General features: G+C 35.6%; 1 protein-coding gene across 1 annotated transcript in view; it reads right to left on the bottom strand.

Moving 5' to 3' along the window:
• Positions 1-8,624: 8,624 nt before the first annotated feature.
• SHLD1 (shieldin complex subunit 1) overlaps positions 8,625-19,484 on the bottom strand; it is a 126,082-nt gene continuing 115,222 nt past the window's right edge. Inside the window, exon 4 of the mRNA XM_012540151.3 lies at positions 8,625-11,318. Within this exon, the coding sequence (XP_012395605.1) occupies positions 10,885-11,318 (434 nt within the window). The 3' untranslated portion in view covers positions 8,625-10,884. The remainder of the gene's footprint in view (positions 11,319-19,484) is intronic.

The raw sequence follows: 19,484 nt of genomic DNA on the forward strand, positions 1-19,484 counted from the left end.
GCAGGGGAAGACCCTTAGGGTTTCTGGCCAAAGCAGAAATGATTGCTATTTACATTTAATTTGAGTCAATCAGCCATCTCCAATTCATCTTTTTTTTCTTCCTTCCTTCTTTCTTTCCTTCTGTCATTCAGTGATTAAGGCTGGGCAACAATTGAAGTAAATCTCCTCATTCACCTAGTGAACCCCCGGCCCCCCCAAAAAAACTAAATAAAATGGGATACAGAACTCTCCCTGTACATTCCATCAAATGTTGGGGAGCAGGGTTTGAACCCTCCAAATATATTGGGGTTTTGGTCAGTGTTGCAAGGTGCCTCAAAAGAATGTGTAGGCTTAGACCATTTCCAAATCAAGAGGCAAAGATGTTTATTATGCTCTGGGTGTGGCTAATTTAAATGGAGTTTAGCAATTAACAAAGGGAAAGACTTGAAATGCACTGTTTCCTAAAAGAACTCACAATTAATCAGGGCAAACATTACATTAAGGCAGGCTAAATTCCTAACGAACTAGCCCTTGTGATGCTTAGTAAGCCAGCTAAAGTAAGGAAGTGGTTCTTTTATGGGAGAAAAATAACCTGGATTAGGGTGTGGGAGTTGATATCATAACATGGACTACTTAATGAGTGTTATTCTAGGGTTTGGGGAGGGAGAAGAAAGAACTATAGGTTTGAACTAATTGGCTTCTGAAATCCCTCCCAACTGTAAAATTATGTTTCCTTCCCAAGCCTATTTTTCCTATGTGCTTCCCTTTTTCTGTCAAAAGACCCATGGTTTTTCTGATGGAGTGAATAAGACACCAGCAAAAGGCCATGTTTCTGCTAGCCACCCAGTGTCTAAGTGGGCCAAAGAGAGGGACATTGACAGGAGAAGGCTTTTCTTGAATTTAAGTGGGCCTTTGTTGTGGTGCCCCAGTCTTGTTTAATTCCCATAGCTACTCCCTTAGGCAAGCTGACAGGATTTATCTTGTACTTTCTAGTTAAATTCCTTGCACTGACAAAAATCACCAAGACCCCACAGTTATTGTATCCAACCAGAAGGCCAAGTTATGATGTCTTTGCTCAAAGACCTTCAGTATAGGGGAACCTATTACTTCCCAAGGCTGTCCATTCAACTTTGTATAGCTTCATTTATTAGAAGTTTTTCCTGACATCAAGCCTAAATTTCTCAGTTTGTAACTGCATTTTCCAGCCTTGCTTCTGGTTCTTATGGACTGAAATCAAACAGATTAATACTAATCTCTTTTACCATTTGCAGCTCTTCAAATACAGGAAATTTGTTATTGTTTCTCTCTCTGAGTCTTCCGTAGGACTCTAGAGAAGGAAAGGACTCTAGGAAAAACACTTCCATTCCTTCAATTGATGTTTAGAGTTAGTTAGAGTCCCCATTGGGGATCTTTCCCTTCCTGACACTCTCTAATTTATCAATCTGTTTCTAAACTCTGGCACCCAGAACTGGACATAAAACTCCAGAAATGATCTTGAGTACAGTTCCTAGGGGAAACATAGCAGTGATGGGATTCCCTGAATTTAGGGTGCTTTTGTTTTAACTGTCTGATTCTAAAGTCCTCTGGCCTTAGGATAGTTACAAACATTGCTGACTGTCAAGTAGACAATATGCTGGTCAGTGATAACCAAATTACTGAGGCAACAGTGAATAGATCACTCCTCAGTTCTACTTCTAGGCCATCAAATTAGCATATCAGTGACTCGAAGAACTGGATAAATTTGTCTCCTTGCTCTGGTTCTTTACTAAATTCTTTTGGAATTTAGCTGGCTTCAATTGGAGTTACAATTACAATAAACCTTGCCCCTTGACTTGGAGATGGATTTGATCCTGTAAATTCTTTTGAGATACCTCAAGACATTGGTCTGCAACCCCCAACCTTTGGGATGCCTTTCTGAACTTCAACACTATTGTTCTAACAATCTGTTTGTCAATGATTCTAAAGTCTTCTGGCCTTAGGATCAGTGATTCCGAGGTCCTCTGACCTTTCAGGGGTCCTCAAACTTTTTAAATAGGGGGCCAATTCACTGTCCCTCAGACTGTTGGAGGGCCAGACTATAGTAAAAACAAAAACTTTGTTTTGAGGACCTTTAAATAAAGAAACTTCATAGCCCTGGGTGAGGGGGATAAATGTCCTCAGCTGCTACATCTGGCCCAAGGGCCCTAGTTTGAGAACCCCTGTGGAGTATTAGTAATTTAACAATCTGTTTGTCATGATTCTAAAAGTCTTCTGGCTTTAGGAATATAATAAAATTTCTTCCCTTAGATTTCAGGGAAGATATAGCAGTGATCCTGAGGTCCTGTTGACAGGGGTGTGAAACTGTTCCCTTTTACTCTGTAAAATTAACATTCTAAAATTGTGTACCCTTTCATGTCTAAAGAAGGGAGATTGGAGTCTCAGGCCTTCCTGGAAAGCATATCTCCTCAGACAAGTTAAGTGGCATCATCTGACTGGACTTTTTCTAAGACAAATTATTCTCTGCCCCCCCCCCCATTGGTAGCTGGATCCTCATTCAGGAAGCCTTAGAAGTGATTTCCATTCAATTGGAGATCTGGGCCTGGGGACATTGGCTTTCTTTTTAACCTGAAACTTGAGCCTCATATTTTCTATAAAGGATATTTCTAAACTCACTTCTTTGCAGAATGTCTAAAGTAGTAGGATTTGACTGTTTGGTATAGCTGCCAGGACCCTACCTGCTGTGAAGACATTCTCTTCTCAGTGCCAGGTTCCATTTTCCTAATAGGACTTTGCCACTAAGAAGTCAATTTTTCTAGCAAAGCTGATTTCTCATTCAACAAAAAACTTCCCTTTTTGCCACCTAAAACTCTTGGAGTGTGTGAATACTTTCACAAAGGACTTGCACCGACCGAAAGGGGATTCCTACAACTCTCTGACTGCCACTAGAACCCCATCACTCTGACTTTAGAGTGCTATCATTCTAACAACCTGTCTATCAATGATTCTAGTCTTCTGGCCTTAGAATAGTCCTACAAACATTACTAGCTGTCAGATAATCTATTGGTCAGTGTTCCTGAGACAATAGTGAATAAACCACCCCTCAGACCTACCTGTAGGCCATAAAATTAGCAAATAAATAACATGAAGCTCTGGTCTCTCTTTGTCCTATAAATTTATTTTCTATCTCTTGGTTCTTTGCTAATCCTTTTTGGAATTTAGCCTGCTGTTGTCAGCATAATAAATCTTCACCTCTTAACTTGAAGACAAACTGGGTTTGTGAATTCTTTTGCCATACCTGTGACACCGACCTGGGGACCCCTAACATCCTTGGGATGCTTTATCCTGATGAAAGCAAAGTACAATGGGAATAGTATCATCTTAAGGAAGCTATCTAATGAGATAAAGGAAACAGAATCATAGTAGATGAAAGTAACTGGGCCCTAAGAAGTGAGTTTTTTGTTTGTTTATTTTGGCTGTTTTTATCATCTGAATGAACTGTCCAAATTTGAAGGCTGAGGATAAGCAACAAGGGGAAAAACAGAAAGTAAAGATTGGGTTCTAATTCTATTCTTATCAACAAGAATCCTATATAGAGCATTTGTCTAGGTCCTACATCACAGTTCCTTCAGAAAGGAAACACAGATGGTAAGTATCCTTTAAGATTTTGGAAAGAACTCTTCACTATATCAAAAGAAGGTGGTACTGTGGATCGAACATTGACTCTGGATGCAGGAGGAGCTGAGTTCAAATGCAGGCTCTCGATATTTACTAGTTGTGTGATCCTTTGCAAGTCACTTGCCTAAAAAAAGAGGCAGTTCAAAAGAATTTTTTCATAAGCTAGAACTCAAAACAAAGTTATAGCAATCAATACTGAGCAAACTCCTCTAGAGGACAAGAAACTCCAGGAGATAAAAATTAAAAGACAAAGGAGCCCATTTCCCGTGTCTTCCTTAAACATAAATTCTCAGATACCAGATATGGAAGTAGAATATAATCTGAATCTCAATCCAGTGCTCTAAGATGAATGTTTCAGAAAATAAAGTGATTTGGCCACCACATCTATGAATTGAATATTGTAGATATCCTTTCCCAAAGGTACCCTGTTTTTTAGCTAGGTCTAAGTTTAAATTATGCTTTGAATTTAAAGTTGTTGTTCCAGGGCCCAATTTTAGCAATGAGATTTCCCCAAAGAGGAAGTAGTGTTAGCAACACCAACCACCAGAAAGAGAACTGAAGATAAGAGAATATTGTTTTGGGAGTGAGTAAAAGTTGGGAAAGAATTGAAAAAGATTGAAAAAGAAATGTCAAGGATGTCAATAGGCTCAAAACATAATGAGCTATGAAAATTGTCATGCAAATGAAATGCAACCACAGAATGGGAATGTCTATACAAATGGTTCTGCTCTCCAGATGTTGAGGTTGGGAAGAGGGGACTCCCAAAGTTTGGAGTCCCAGACTGGTGTTGTGAGTGTCTCAAGGGAATTTGCAGGCTTGAATCCATTTCCAAGTCAAGGGGCAAAGTTTATTTGTAATAGTAATGCCATTACAGGAGGACTGAATTCCAAGAGTATTTAGCTAGGTACCTGAGAGAAGGGGATAGATTTATACAGAATCGATCTGAGCTTCATGTTATTTATTTGCTAATTATACGGCTTTCAGATAAATTTGAGGGGTGGTCTTATTCACTATTGTTTCAGGAACTTGATTATTACTGACCAACAGATTATCCATCTGATAGTCAGCAATGTTTGCAGGACCATTCCAAGGCTAGAGGACTTTTACAATTATTGACTGACTAGAGCACTCTTAGTTCAAAAGGGCTTCAGAGTCACTGCTGTCTCCCCTACATCACAGAGATCTCCAGATGAAAAGATTTAAATGTAGGATATCATTGTTGTTTTATTAAGACTTATACTTATCTCTGGAGAGTATAAAATTTAAAATGAACACTTTTTGATAAGCCACTTAAAGAAGGGGTTTAGAAGTTCAAAGCCTAAAAGAAATTATACTAGATCTAAGAGAAATCAGACCCCTAAGAAATTAAACTGTTTAATAAAAAACTAAAAATAGTGACAAGTTGTTTACAGAGCAAAATCAAAGAATCCCAGAATTGGAAGGAAGTCAAATCTGACTATAATTGAAATCCTGGAACAAATCATCCTTCAGCTTTGGCTGTAATATTAATGCTAATAAACAGAATACTTTAAGGTTTGCAGAGAGTTTTATTGTTATCTCATTTGATTCTTGTGAAGAAGGTGCTAATGTTGAGGCTCAGAACCAAAAGGTTGGGTCCTACCAGTGTTTCAAAAGAATTTGCAGGCTTGAACCCATCTCCAAGTCAAGGGGCAAAGTTTATTGTAATTATAATGCCAATTGAAATGGGCTAAGTTCCAAAAGAATTTAGCAAAGAACCAGAAGTAAGAAGACACATTTATCCAGTTCATCATGGCATTAGTATGATAATTTTGTGACCTAGAGGTAGCACTGAAAAGTGTTTTCAGGAATTTGGTTATCACTGACCAGTAGATCTAGGGCTATCCTAAAGCCAGAAGACTTTAGAATCATACACAGACAGATTGTCAGAACAATAGGTTAGAAAGTCTTAGGATCAGTAATATATCTTCCCTAAAGTTTAAGGGAAGAATTCTAATTATATTCCTTGGCCAGAAGAATTTCACAGTCATTGAGGGATGGATTGTTAGAACAATAGCACTCTAAGGTTGTGGGGGGGGAATCTCGGGATCATTAAAGCCAGAAGACTTTAATTGACAGATTGTTAGAACAGAAGTACTCTAAAGTCAGTGGACCTTAAAATTATTGCTGTTTCCCCTAGAAGCTATGCTCCTTCACTATCATATCTATTTTGCAGATGAGAAAATTGAGGTTGATCAAGGGTAAGAGATTTGTACTGTGTCATGAAATCTGTAAGGCAGTATCCAATTTGGTTCAGGGCAGCTAGGTGGGGCAATGGATAAAATGCAGGGTTTGAAGTCAGGAAGACTCAACTTTGTGAGATCAAATCCAGCCTCAGAGACTTACTAGCTCTATGACCTTGGACAAGTCACATTACCCTGTTTACCTTAGTTTCCTCATCTGTAAAATGAGCTGGAGAAGGAAAGGGCAAAGTACTCCAGTATCTTTGCCAAGAAAACTCCAAATGGTGTCACTCGCATGAAGAGTTGGACAACAGAGAACATGGTGCATTAGAAAGCTCAACTCAACTTAGAATCAGAAGATCTAAATTTGAATCCTGCTTCTGTTACTAATCATCTGTGGAGTGTTTGTCCCATCACGTCACATCTCAATGTCTTGGTTTCTTATTAAATTGTCAGAGTAGATAATCCCTAATTTCCTCTTTGTGCTAGAACATCCCCTCCTACCATCAATGCCATTATCTTTAGGGCAGCAATAAATACAGATTGGTAATAATCTTTGTAGGCTGATAAGATCTTGGTCAACCTATCTGTAAAGCTGAATCAGGCAACAGTGCCCAAAGCCAGGAGAACAAGACCTTAATAATAACAGAAGTTATTATTAAAGCTTTTTTTAGATAAATGGGTAGTGTTCTTCAGTCCTCACTACAATTTAAATTAAAGAGAAAGATTGCAAAGGGCCAGATCTCTCCTACTGACCTATCACTAGCACACAGACACAAGTAAACATATTCCACTAGTTCTTTAACCTGAGGCAACTTTGGCTTTTTAGATTTCCAAATTATCTGGACAGGATTTAAGGCCATTAAGACATTTTACCAGGTACCAGGCACTCACACCTCCATGATTAATAATGGTTAAATCATGACTAATAATGAAATCTCACAGGAGAACAGATGCCCACTAGATAGATTCAGTTTGTACACTTTTAAAATACCTAGGACAATCATATTTTAAAAGTCTTCAAATTGGTTTTACTCATTACAAAACAAGAAAATAAAAATCAGTCACTGGAAAGTTGTTTAGTCATTTCAGTCATGTCTGATTCTCAATGATCCCACTGAGAGTTTTCTTGGCAAAAATAAAGTGGTTTGTCATTTCCTTCTTTAGTTCATTTTATAGATGAGAAAACTGAGGTTAATAGGGTTAAATGACTTGCCCAGGATCACACAGTTATTAAATCTCTGAGGCCAAATTTCAATTCATGAAGATTGGTCTTCTTGATTTCAAGCCCCGTGCTCTAAATATCGAGCAACCGAACTGCTCCACTGAAAAATACACTCTTCATATTGAAATGGACAAAAGACTGGCCCCCTCATCCCTGGGTCAAGGGGCCTCAGGCTTATATATAGGCAGACGTTGCTCAAACTAAATTAAGGGAAGTTTTATGTTCAAACTGGGCCCCAACCCATGGTTCATGAGACCCTAGACAACATTACAAAACATGTTGACAGGTTCCTTTGTGTTTTCACTCCCATCCAGACATATCCCCATTGTAAACGAGAAACTGTGTCAGTACTTTCTGAAATCTGTAACTACAAGGCTGTACCAGGATGTGGCAAACATGCTTAAAAGTGTACCTCACTAAAGGTTCAGGGCTGATCTCTTCTAACCCTATTCTTTTGCATGTAAGATATTAATTTCTCCCATTTAGATCTATAGTGTTGTCTGAAACTCTGCTCTTTCCCTCTTGAAATTCTTTTCTATTTAGATTTATCTATATACATGTCACATCTTTCTTGCCATCAGAGGAATGTAAGATCTTTGAAAACAGTTTTGTCTCATTTTTGCCCATGTAACCTCAGCAGTTAGCACAGTACCTTGTTCACAACAGGCAATGAGAAAGAAATGTTGAGTTGTGTTGAACTGAATTGTTTGGAAGTTCTTCCATCTATCATTTCAAAATTGAGAATTTGTAATTTATAATTCCCTACTTTTAAATCAGTCCTCTGTCTGATCCAAGTAATACCAATTGGGTAATCTTTTCTGCTTAGAGGAGTAGAGTTCAACTATCCAGTATATGCTGGAACCCACTCCCTCTGCCCAAAGGACTACTGATAATTTCTTCATTTGCCCCAATGATTATTTCCTCCTTCAAAAGGTCAAAGAACCAATAAGGAGAAGTTTAATCCTGGATCAGTTTGTCATCATCCAAGAGGAAATAGCTCTTGGGCTGTAAATGATGGGGATCTTATCTGTTCTATTCTTTTGTGATAGAAGAAAGGTAAACTGGCATATATTAAGTGATTAATAAATGTTGAGTAACCTATTAATAGCATGTTATGATATTCACCCTATACTTGGGGAGAGCAGGTTATACAGAGATAAGAGGTTACATAGGATTCTAGGTGAATGTTGAAAATTGTCTTTTCATGTATTTGGAAAAAATAAAATACTATTTTAAAAAAGGAATGAAGTCTTATTCTTGGGTTCAAAAAATCAATCTCACAAGAATAAGATAGAGGTGACATCATTAATAATGACAAAAGCTGACATTTACATAGTATATTAAAGTTTGCAGAATACCTTCCATACCTAGGTTCATTTGATTTTACAATTATGTAAAACAGGTATTACAGGCATAATCTAAAATTTTTATTGTTCAGTAATTTCAGTTGTGACCAACTTTTTGAGATCTCCTTTTGGGGTTTTCTTGGCAAAGATACTTGAGTGGTTTGCCATCCTCCAGCTCATGTTATAGTTGAGAAAACTGAGGTAAATAGGATTAAGTGATTTGCCCAAGGTCACAGAGCTAGTAAATATCTGAGACCAGATTTGAATTCAGGCCCAGTGCTTTATCCACTGCACCACTTAACTTCTCTGAAATCTAAAATCTACAAGTGCTAAAACTGAGTCTCATGTAAGTTATATCAAGGGTCACATAACTATTAAGAGGTAGAGAGCAGTATCTGAATCTGGGCTTCCTGACTTCAAGTCCTGCTCTTTATCTGTAGCATCATGATATCTTTTATAGACATTTAACTAAAAATGATCTGGGGTTTTTGGTGGATTGCAAGTTTACCATCAATCAATAATAGCAGGTACTAGAGTAGATAGGGTGCTATATCTGGGGGCAGGAAAACATGAGTTTGGATACTACTTCAGACACTTAACTGTATGATATTATGTATATCATTTGGATTCTCTTAGCATCAATTTCCCCTTCTGTAAAATGAACATAACTGCTTGGGGTCAATGGGAGAATCAAATCAAAATATATGTTAAACATTTTGCAAACAATAAAGTACCATAGCAATGCTACCCTCCAAAAAATGTAATATGATCTTTGGTTGCATTAAGAATGGGCATTATTAAGGCTTTGGTTCTGATGTACTCTGCTGTCATCAAATCATATTTGGAATATTAATAATCAATTCTTATTATCACTGCTTAGGAAATGATATTGATAGGCTAGACAATATTGAGAAGATGGTAATGATTCTCTCTAATATGAAAATTATCTGAAAGATCTGGTGGCATTTTAAATAGAAAGAGCAGACTTGAATGGACATGATAGTTATTTTCAAAGTTGTAAAGGGCTGCCAAGTGATAAAAGAATTAGATTTGTGTTGTTTTATCTCCCCAAAGGTAAGAACTATGAATAAAGAGTGGAATTTGAAAAAAGGGAAACAGAATGATGGCAAAAATAAAGTTTCCTAACAAATAGAGTTACCCCCAAGGTGAATGGGTTACTTTAGTAAGTTCCCTTTCATTGAAGGTCTTCAAACAAAGGCTGGATGACATTTTATATAGATAGATTGTGGCAGAGATTCTTCTTGGGACAAGGACTAGAATAAGTGTCTTCTGAGATTCCATTCAATGCAGGTATTTTTTAAATTCTTTGATTAGTTTTCTGTCTTCTTTTAGAACTACACTTATATCATTCTTGGATTCTTACATAATGAGCCTTTTGTAGAGCTTTTGGGTTAGTAAAATTGGTATGAGGCCAATTAATTTTGACCTAGATCTTCTAAAATTCATACTCTAGTTTCCTAACTACATAGGAGTAACAGACTTTCTGCTCATAAGTGATATAATACTTTCTGTCAACATAATTTCTTGTGAGGAGCATAAAGTTCAATATTAACAAAAAAAAAAGTTTCTAAATACCTGTATGGCATGTTCTGTAAATATATCAAGGCTTACTGAAATAGTATTTTATTTGTTAAAGCTCATGATACACCTTGAAGCACTTGCCAAGCACAAATAAGGATCATCTGTTTAAAAAGGCTCTGCTGGAGAGGGGCACCATGGACAAGGAGCACCTGGTCTCTGCAAAGGTTACAGGAACATCCCACTGGGCAGCCATTTGTATACAGAGCGTATGGCAGCTTGAGAAAAGATAAACTAGCTAGCTCAGGAGAGTCAATGAGATTATTGGATAATTCTCTAATTGTTTACAAAATGATCAGCTTAGATCTAAAATACAGCTTCTAGCAATAAACAAATACAAACAAAAATAAAGGAGAGAATGCTACTATTTCAGCACTAAAGTTTCTCTTTCCTTTCAACTAGAAATTAACAAGCTGATAACACTGGAGACTAATATATCATGTCAGCATATACATATATATATACATATACAAATATATTATAAAAATTGGATTTACTTTTTTCTTTCTCCTTAAATTTGTGATGTGACAGAAGAAAGAAAATAAAATTTTAATTGTTAATTGATAAAATCCCACATATTCTTTCTACTTTGAACTTTCTACCTCTGACTCTTGAGAGTACACATAATTGAAATATGTTGAAGTTTTAATCTAGTTCTTTTGTTTTATTGTATTTTTGTATTATTTTATTTGTATTATTTTAGTTCATAATTATTATATCTCATCTTTATTTCAGTAGATGACATATCACACTTTAATATGAACAGATTAATTTACATATATACATCTGCTTTCATGTCTTATGTAAAGGCATTTAAATTATCAGATATCAACAACGAATTATATGTCCAGTCCAGCTCCTTTAGCTACATGAATTATATTTATTTCATTTTATTCTCATGTAAGAGAAAACTAATTACATCTTTTGAAAGTCCTGGGGTTGGCTTTTCTTTATCCAGAGATGCATTTCCTTCTTCCAGTGGATAGAAGTGAACATCTTTAGAATGACTTTGTATGATTGAATATCCATCTCGGTTTAAAATCACCTGAGCCATCTGAAAACTACGGAGTGCATACTTTTGACTTTCTTGGTTGGTCAGTTCTATGATTTTCTGAGAAAGGCGATGAGACGCTGCCACTGAGAGTGCATCTTTTGGAGAGGGTAGGGTTTGACCATATACTTCATAGAAATGATCCAGTGATTTCCTAAGTCCATCATCTTCCATGATCTCTGGCTGATTTGCCATGGAGTGATCAAGCCAAAAATTCTCACTGGTCCCAGGATCATTCTGTCCTAAATTTAAGTTGCTGGTTTCTAAAAAATAAAAAATGAAAAATAAATTTCAATAATTGATTTCACATTTAAAAAATATTAGAGAGCAAATAAAAATCATATTATGCTATTTGATTACAAACTTTTTCATGTCCTTCTTTGCCTCATTATATCACATTGCTGATATGATCTAGTAACTGATTCTTAAATGCTCTCCCTTTGCATTCCTAGATTGATATCATGATCACTTTTTGAATTGCCAGGGTAAGATGGTAAAGATATCCTGCAGAAAACTTAAACCCATTATGTCTAACACTTAATTTATCTTTCTCCTCATTCCTTCTCCTCTCCTAACTTTCTAATTATTGTTTAAAGTCCAACCATTCTCCCAGGGAATAAGGCTCACAACATAATTTTTATTATTGACTCCTCACTCTCTCTGTCACTCATATCCAATCAGTTTTCAAATTCTGACATTTCTACTCTCATACAATTTCTCAAATATGCTCCCTTCTTTCATCTGACACTGCTTTCTCCCTAGTGCACATCCTCATCGCCTCACATCTAGACTTATTGGAATTGAAAAGGTGAGCAAAGTACCCTAACATATTTGAGATTGTGCATATGGATTTGGGGTAGTATTGTTTATTTATCTGTGAGAGAATTAACTTAAGTAGCAATAAGAAATCATATAATGGTAATAATGAGGGCTGATACTTTGATAATAGTGGGTATAGTTATAGGGATTACTGTTGTTGGAGTATTCATTGTTAGATAATAAAGACAGCAAAGGTGACACTGCCATAAGCATAGCCAGTTGGTTTCTCTGCTTTATTTCTCCTCCTCTCAATTCACACTCCATTCAACTCAAATCAAGCATCTTACTGATCTTCCTACAATGTAGTGTAGGAATTACAGTCTGATCATCTTATCCTCTTAATTAAATAAACTCCAGTGACTCCCTAGTAAGATTAAACATACAATTCCCCGGCATTCATAATTTTTCAGATTTGACCCTGTTTTACACTTTATTCCCCAACCCACTCACACAAGAGATAAAGTAACATTGGCTTTCCTTGCTCTCTCTCACAAAACACTCCATTTCCTCATTGCATACATTTTTATTGGTAATTTTAAAAAAATGCAAAAAAAAAAGGTGGCCTAATTATACCAGACCTAAAACTATATTATAAAGCAGCAATTATCAAAACCACTTGGTACTGCCTAAGAAAGAGAATAATCAATCAGTGAAATAGGTTAGGTTCACAAGACACAGTAGTCAAACACAGTAAATAATCTATTGTTTGATAAACCCAAAGACTCCAGATTTTGGGATAAGAACTCACTAGTTGACAAAAATTTCCTGGAAAACAGTGTGGCAGAAACTAGGCACTGATCAATATCTCACACCCTAGACTAAGATAAGGTCAAAATGGGTTTATGGTTTAGACAGAAAAGGGTGATACTATAAGCAAATTAGGAGAGCAAGTGAGAGTCTACCTGTCAGATCTTTGGAGAAGAGAGAAATTTATGGTCAAAGAAGAACTAGAGAGCATTATGAAATGCAAAAGACAAAATTAGAAGGAAAGCAAAAATCTGGTAAAAAATTTTTTTTACAGTCAGTGTTTCTGATAAAAACCTCTTTTCTAAAATATATAGAGAGAGCGGATTCAGATTTATGATGCTCATTTTAGCTGATTAGCTTATTCTTGGCTGTAATCCAAGTTCTTTGCCTTTAAGAATATCAGATTCCAGGCCCTTCGATCCTTTAAAATGAAAGCTGCTAGGTCCTGGGTAATCCTAATTGTGGCTCCTCGGTATTTAAATTGTTTCTTTCTGGATGCTTGCAATATCTTTTCCTTGGAGTGATAGTTCTGAAATTTAGCCACAATATTCCTTGGGATATTAATTTGGGGTCTCAGGAAATGATCAGTGGCTTCTTTCAATGGCTATTTTACCTTCTGAATCTAAGACATCAGGGCAATGTTTCTTTATAATTTCCTATAAGATGTCTAGGTTCTTTTTTTTCATAATGGCTTTCAGGAAGTCCAATAATCTTTAGATCATCTCTCCTAGGTCTATTTTCCAGGACAGTTGCTCTTCCTAAGAGGCATTTCATATTTTCTTCAATTTTTTTCTTTTTCTCTTTTTTTTTTTTGTTTGATTCTTGAAGTCTTATTAAGTCATTCACTTCCATTTGTTCAAATCTAAATTTTAGTGTATTATCTTCTTCAGTTATCTTTTTTTTTAGCTCCTTTTGTATTTAGCCAATTGAATTATTTTGTTCATTGCAATTTTTTCCATTTTACAAATTTTGTTTTTCAATGAGTTGGTATCTTTTTCATATCTATTTTGTAAGGAGTTATATGCTTTTTCCATTTCATCAAATCTACTTTGTAGGGAGTTATATGCTTTTCCCACCCCTTCTTGAAAAGATCTCATTTCCTTTCCCCGTTTTTCCTTCTAACTTTCTTTTAAGGTCATTTATGAAATCTTCCAAGAAAGCCTTGTGAAATGGGGACCAGCTCATATCTCCCTTTGGGGCTTTATCTGGAATTTATTTGCCTTCAGAAACCTCAGGATTTGAGGTCTGTTTTTTTCTCTCTCCATAAAAGCTGTCTATGGTGAAAGTTCTTTTTTGTTTTTTTGCTCATGTTTTAAAGGCTTGAGGTCTGCTCTTGCCCTGGGACAGTTCTGCTGATTGATTTCCAGTGCTGGGTAATCATGGCTAGGTCCTTTGTCCTTCTGTGGCTCAGTGGTTTAAAATTTTCCTTTTGTAGCAAATCTGCCAAAGCATCAACTTGCAAGCAGGACAGAGTAGACTAAGAAGCTCACAGAAGATTCCTAGGTTATTGCAACGTTCTGACTCCCTGCCCAGCTCCTTGCCCCAGTCTTCCTGTGCTGCAGACTAGGCTTGGCAGACTGTTCCCTTGCCCATTTGAAGCAGTCCTGTTCTATCTTCTTTTGGAAATGTATTGGACTCTAAATATTTGTGGGCTCTTTGACTCCAAAACCAGTTTAAAGGCTAATCTATTGTTGGTTTGAGAGAAGGTCAAAAGAGGTCACAGAAAGTCGTGTCTGCTTTCCGCCATCTTGGCTCCATCCTCACTAATTCAAATTTATAAAAATACAATCATTCTTCAATTGACAAATGTTAAAGAAGATGAATAGACAATTTTCAAATGAAGAAATTAAAGCCATTTCTAGTTACAGAAAAATGCTTTAAAACAACTCTGAGATATCACCTCATATCTGTCAGATTGGTGAAGATGACAGGAAAAAATAATGATAAATGTTGGAGAGGATGTGGAAAAACTGGAACACATATTGTTGGCACAACTGTGAAATGATCCAACTAATATGGAGAGGAAAGAGCTATAAATATGTGCATACCTTTTGATCCAGCAGTGCAACTACTAGCTCTGTATCTTAAAGAAATACTAAAAGAGGGAAAAGGACCCACATGTGCAAAAATGTTTTTAGCAGCTCTTGTCATGGGGGCAAAAATTGGAAAATGGGTAAATGTCTATCAATTAGAGGGTGGCTGAATAAGTTATGGTATATTAAAGTAATATTACTATAAAAATGACGAATAATATGATTTTAGAAAAGCCTGGAAAGACTTGCATGAACTGATGCTGAATGAAATGAACAGAAATAAGAGAACATTGTATATATCAACAAGATTATGTATGATCAACTGTGATAGATTTGACTCTTTTGATGATTCAAGGCAATTCCAACAGACCTGGGATGGAAAATGCTAATCACATCCAGAAAGAGAACTATGCAGACCGATTGTGGATTGAAGCATAGTGTTTTCATCCTTTTGTTTGTTTTTTCCTTTCTCATGTTTTTCTCTATTTTGGTCCTATTTTTCCTATACAACATGATAAATATGGAAATATGTGTAAAAAATGATTGAACAAATTTAACCTGTATTAGATTGCTTGCTGTTTTGAGGAGGGGGGAAGGAGGAAGGCAGAAATTTGTCTGTTGAGAAATTTCAGTTTGTACTATAGGAAATTTTTTTCTATTGACCATATAGTTTCACTTGTTTATTTTCTGTTATCAGTCCTGAAGTTACAATAAAGCAATCTTTATTGTGATGTGATCTTAAAAGGATGTCAGGATGTGATCCTAAAAGATGCCCAGATGGGTAAGTAGGCAAGATTGTTATTATTCTCCTTGGTAGAAAGGCTATCTTTATTCCCTTTCATCACCTCATTATTTAAATCTACTCACTTCATTCTCTTCCCCTCTCTTTTTCTTATGTCTCTCTCTCCCTTTATGCTAGTCTTCATTTTAAGGAAATGTTAACATGCTAATTACATGTTAACATAAATAACATGAAAAACTTTGACAAGTTTCCTTAATCAAAAAATAATCCAGTAGTAGTGGAATAATGCTGAAGCTCCATTTTCTATTTGATGGTATAGAATGACAATTACAGATCAGATTTAAAAAGTTGTATGGCTAAGATTTTTTTCCCCTTTAAATTGCATATAAGGCAAGTCTTTTCCCCTATCTTTCAGTTTAAGGATTATGAAGTGTTGTGTGAATGGAAATTTGACATCTTTTTCACTATATATTATGTTATACACCTTGTATAAGCACAAATCCACTTAAGTATGACTTCCACTGTATAGTCCTATAGGAAGAATAGAATAATGATAGAAAAGCAGAATGAAGCAGACAAGTAATAAGGTTTCATGTAATGCGAGAATAAATAACACATGTAACTAAAGGATAAGAAGGAATTAATGACAATTACATCCTTCAATGATTAATAAAAGTATTAAGTTTTAATCAATACTTATGAAAACAGTCATCTTCTAGTTTTGGTAGGTCCAGGATTCATGCCCTAAAAAAAATTATTGATAGAGCTCCATATTATATGCTCATTCATAGAAGAATCCAGTGAAGGAATGAATCCTCCCAAGGACTAAATTTTATTCCACATGCTTAGAACAATGTGGCTAATTGCTAGAGATACTGTCATCTAAACCCACCCTGCGACTTAGATTATATCCTCCAATTCCTTTCCCCATCTCTATCATGCTCCCCTTGGCCTTAGTCATAAAAAGGAGGTAAATAAGCAAGATGAAGTTTAGAATGAGGTGTACTACTTGTCATCAGTATGACCCCCAGCATCATAAAACTAGAGAGAAAAAGGCTGGGTTCCCTGGAAAAACAACTGACCTGGAAAACAGATCCAGGAGAGATAATTTAGGAATTTTTGGACTAGGCCATGATAAAATGACAAAAAAGAACCTGGACAGCATCTTTCAAGAAATTATCAAAGAAACTGGCCTGATATCCTAGAACTCAAAGTGTAAAATGGTCATTGAATCTTTTTCAGGAGGTGATTGGTGGATTTTTTCACTAGTCTTGAAAGAATCCACCAATCACCTCCTGAAAAACATTCCCCAAGAAGGACTTTATGACCAAAGCAGAACTAGAGATCATTACTGATCACAAAATAGAAAATTTCGATTATACCAAACTGAAAAGTTTTTGTACAAACAAAACTAATGTAGACAAGATTAGAAGGGAAGCAATAAACTGGGAAAATATTTTTACAGTCAAAGGTTCTGATAAAGGCCTCATTTCCAAAATATATAGAGAATTAACTCTAATTTATAAAAAATCAAGCCATTCTCCAATTGAAAAATGGTCAAAGGATATGAACAGACAATTCTCAGATGAAGAAATTGAAACTATTTCTAGTCATATGAAAAGATGCTCCAAGTCATTATTAATCAGAGAAAGGCAAATTAAGACAACTCTAAGATACCACTACACACTTGTCAGATTGGCTAAGATGACAGGAAAAAATAATGATGATTGTTGGAGGGGATGTGGGAAAACTGGGACATTGATGCATTGTTGGTGGAGTTGTGAACGAATCCAACCATTTTGGAGAGTAGTTTGGAACTATGCTCAAAAGGCTGTCGAGCTGTGCATGCCCTTTGGTCCAGCAGTGTTGCTGCTGGGCTTATATCCCAAAGAGATTATAAAGAAGGGAAGGGGACCTGTATGTGCACGAATATTTGTGGCAGCCCTCTTTGTAGTGGCTAGAAACTGGAAACTGAATGGATGTCCATCAGTTGGAGAATGGCTGAATAAATTGTGGTATATGAATATTATGGAATATTAGTGTTCTGTAAGAAATGACCAACAGGATGATTTCAGAAAGACCTGGAGAGACTTATACAAACTGATGCTGAGTGAAATGAGCAGGACCAGGAGATCATTATATACTTCAACAACAATATTATATGATGACCAGTTCTGATGGACCTAGTCGTCCTTAGCAACGAGATTAACCAAATCATTTCCAATGGAGCAGTAATGAACTGAACCAGCTATGCCCAGAGAAAGAACTCTGGGAGATGACTAAAAACCATTACATTGAATTCCCAATCCCTATATTTATGCACACCTGCATTTTTGATTTCCTTCACAAGCTAATTGTACAATATTTCAGAGTCTGATTCTTTTTGTACAGCAAAATAACGTTTTGGTCATGTATACTTATTGTGTATCTAATTTATATTTTAATATATTAAACATCTACTGGTCATCCTGCCATCTAGGGGAGGGGGTGGGGTGGGGTAAGAGGTGAAAAATTGGAACAAGAGGTTTGGCAATTGTTAATGCTGTAAAGTTACCCATGCATATAACCTGTAAATAAAAGGCTATTAAATAAAACAAAAAACAAAAACAAAAAAAAAAAAAAAAAAAAAAAGAAAAACATTCCCCAAATGAAAATACCAAGGAATATTGTAGCCAAATGTCAGAATTAGCAGGTTAAGGAGAATATATGGCAAATAGCCAGAAAGAAAAAATTCAGATATTGAGGAGCCATAATCCTTGGTTGTAATCCAAGTTCCTTTGCCTTCTGGAATATTATATTCTGAACCCTGCAGTCCTTTAATTTGGAAATTCTAAATCCTGGATAATCCCGATTATGACTCCTCAATATTTGAATTGTTTCTTTCTGGTGGGGAACTTCAATCTTCTCCTATCAGAATTAGATCAATCTAAACACAAAATAAATAATAAAAAAATGAGAGGTGATTAGAATTTTAGAAAAATTAGATATGATGGACCTCTGAAGAAGTCTGAATGGAAATAAAAAGAAATATACCTTTTTCTCAGTGATACATTGCATCTACACAAAAACTAACCATTTATTAGGAAATAAAAACTTCACAATCAAATGAAGAAAGACAGAAATATTAAATTCATCCATATCAGATAATGATGAAATAAAACTTACATGTAATAAAGAACCATGGAAAATTGATTAAAAATTAATTGGAAAAAATTGGAACTAAAAATATAATCCTAAAGAATGAGTGAACCAAACAAATTATAGAAATAATAAAAAATTTCATCAAAGATAATGACAATAATGAGGCAGCATACAAAACTTCTGGACACAGCCAAAGCAGTACATAGGGGATATTTATGTTACTAAATGTTTTCAGGGGTCCTCAAACTATGGCCTGCGGGGCCAGATTCGGCACTTAAGGATGCTTATCCCCCTCACCAAGGGCTATGAAGTTTCTTTATTTAAAGGCTCACAAAACAAAGTTTTTGTTTTTACTATAGTCTGGCCCTCCAACAGTCTGAGGGACAGTGAACTGGCCCCCTATTTAAAAAGTTTGAGGACCCCTGAGAATGAAGTAGAGAAAGAGTAGATCAATGAATTGGGCATGCAACTAAATAAGGCTAGAAAAGAATAAATTTAAAATCTCCAATGAAGTATCAAATTAGAAATTCTGAAAATCAAGGGAGAAATTAATAAAATTGAAAGAAAACTTAAATTAATGAATAAAATTAAGAGCTGATTTTAGAAAAAATATTATGAAATAAACCCTAAAAGAAGAAAACCAAATAAATTTACCACATTGAAGAGGAAATTAAAACAATAAATAGGAGCTATTTTGCCCAACTGTATGTCCAATAAATCTTACAATCTAAGTGAAATGGATGAATATTAATAAAAATATAAGTTGGCCAGATTAGCTGAAAAAGAAATAAAATACTTAACCCCATTTTAGAAAAAGTATTGAATAAGCCATCAATGAACTCTCTAAGAAAAAGAAATCTCCAGGTCAAGTTGTATTTACAAGTGAATTTTATCAAAGATTTAAAGAACAATTCCAATATTATACAAATTATTTGGAAAAATAGGAG

Source organism: Sarcophilus harrisii, chromosome 2, assembly GCF_902635505.1.
Source record: "Sarcophilus harrisii chromosome 2, mSarHar1.11, whole genome shotgun sequence".
Taxonomy (NCBI): Eukaryota; Metazoa; Chordata; class Mammalia; order Dasyuromorphia; family Dasyuridae; genus Sarcophilus; species Sarcophilus harrisii.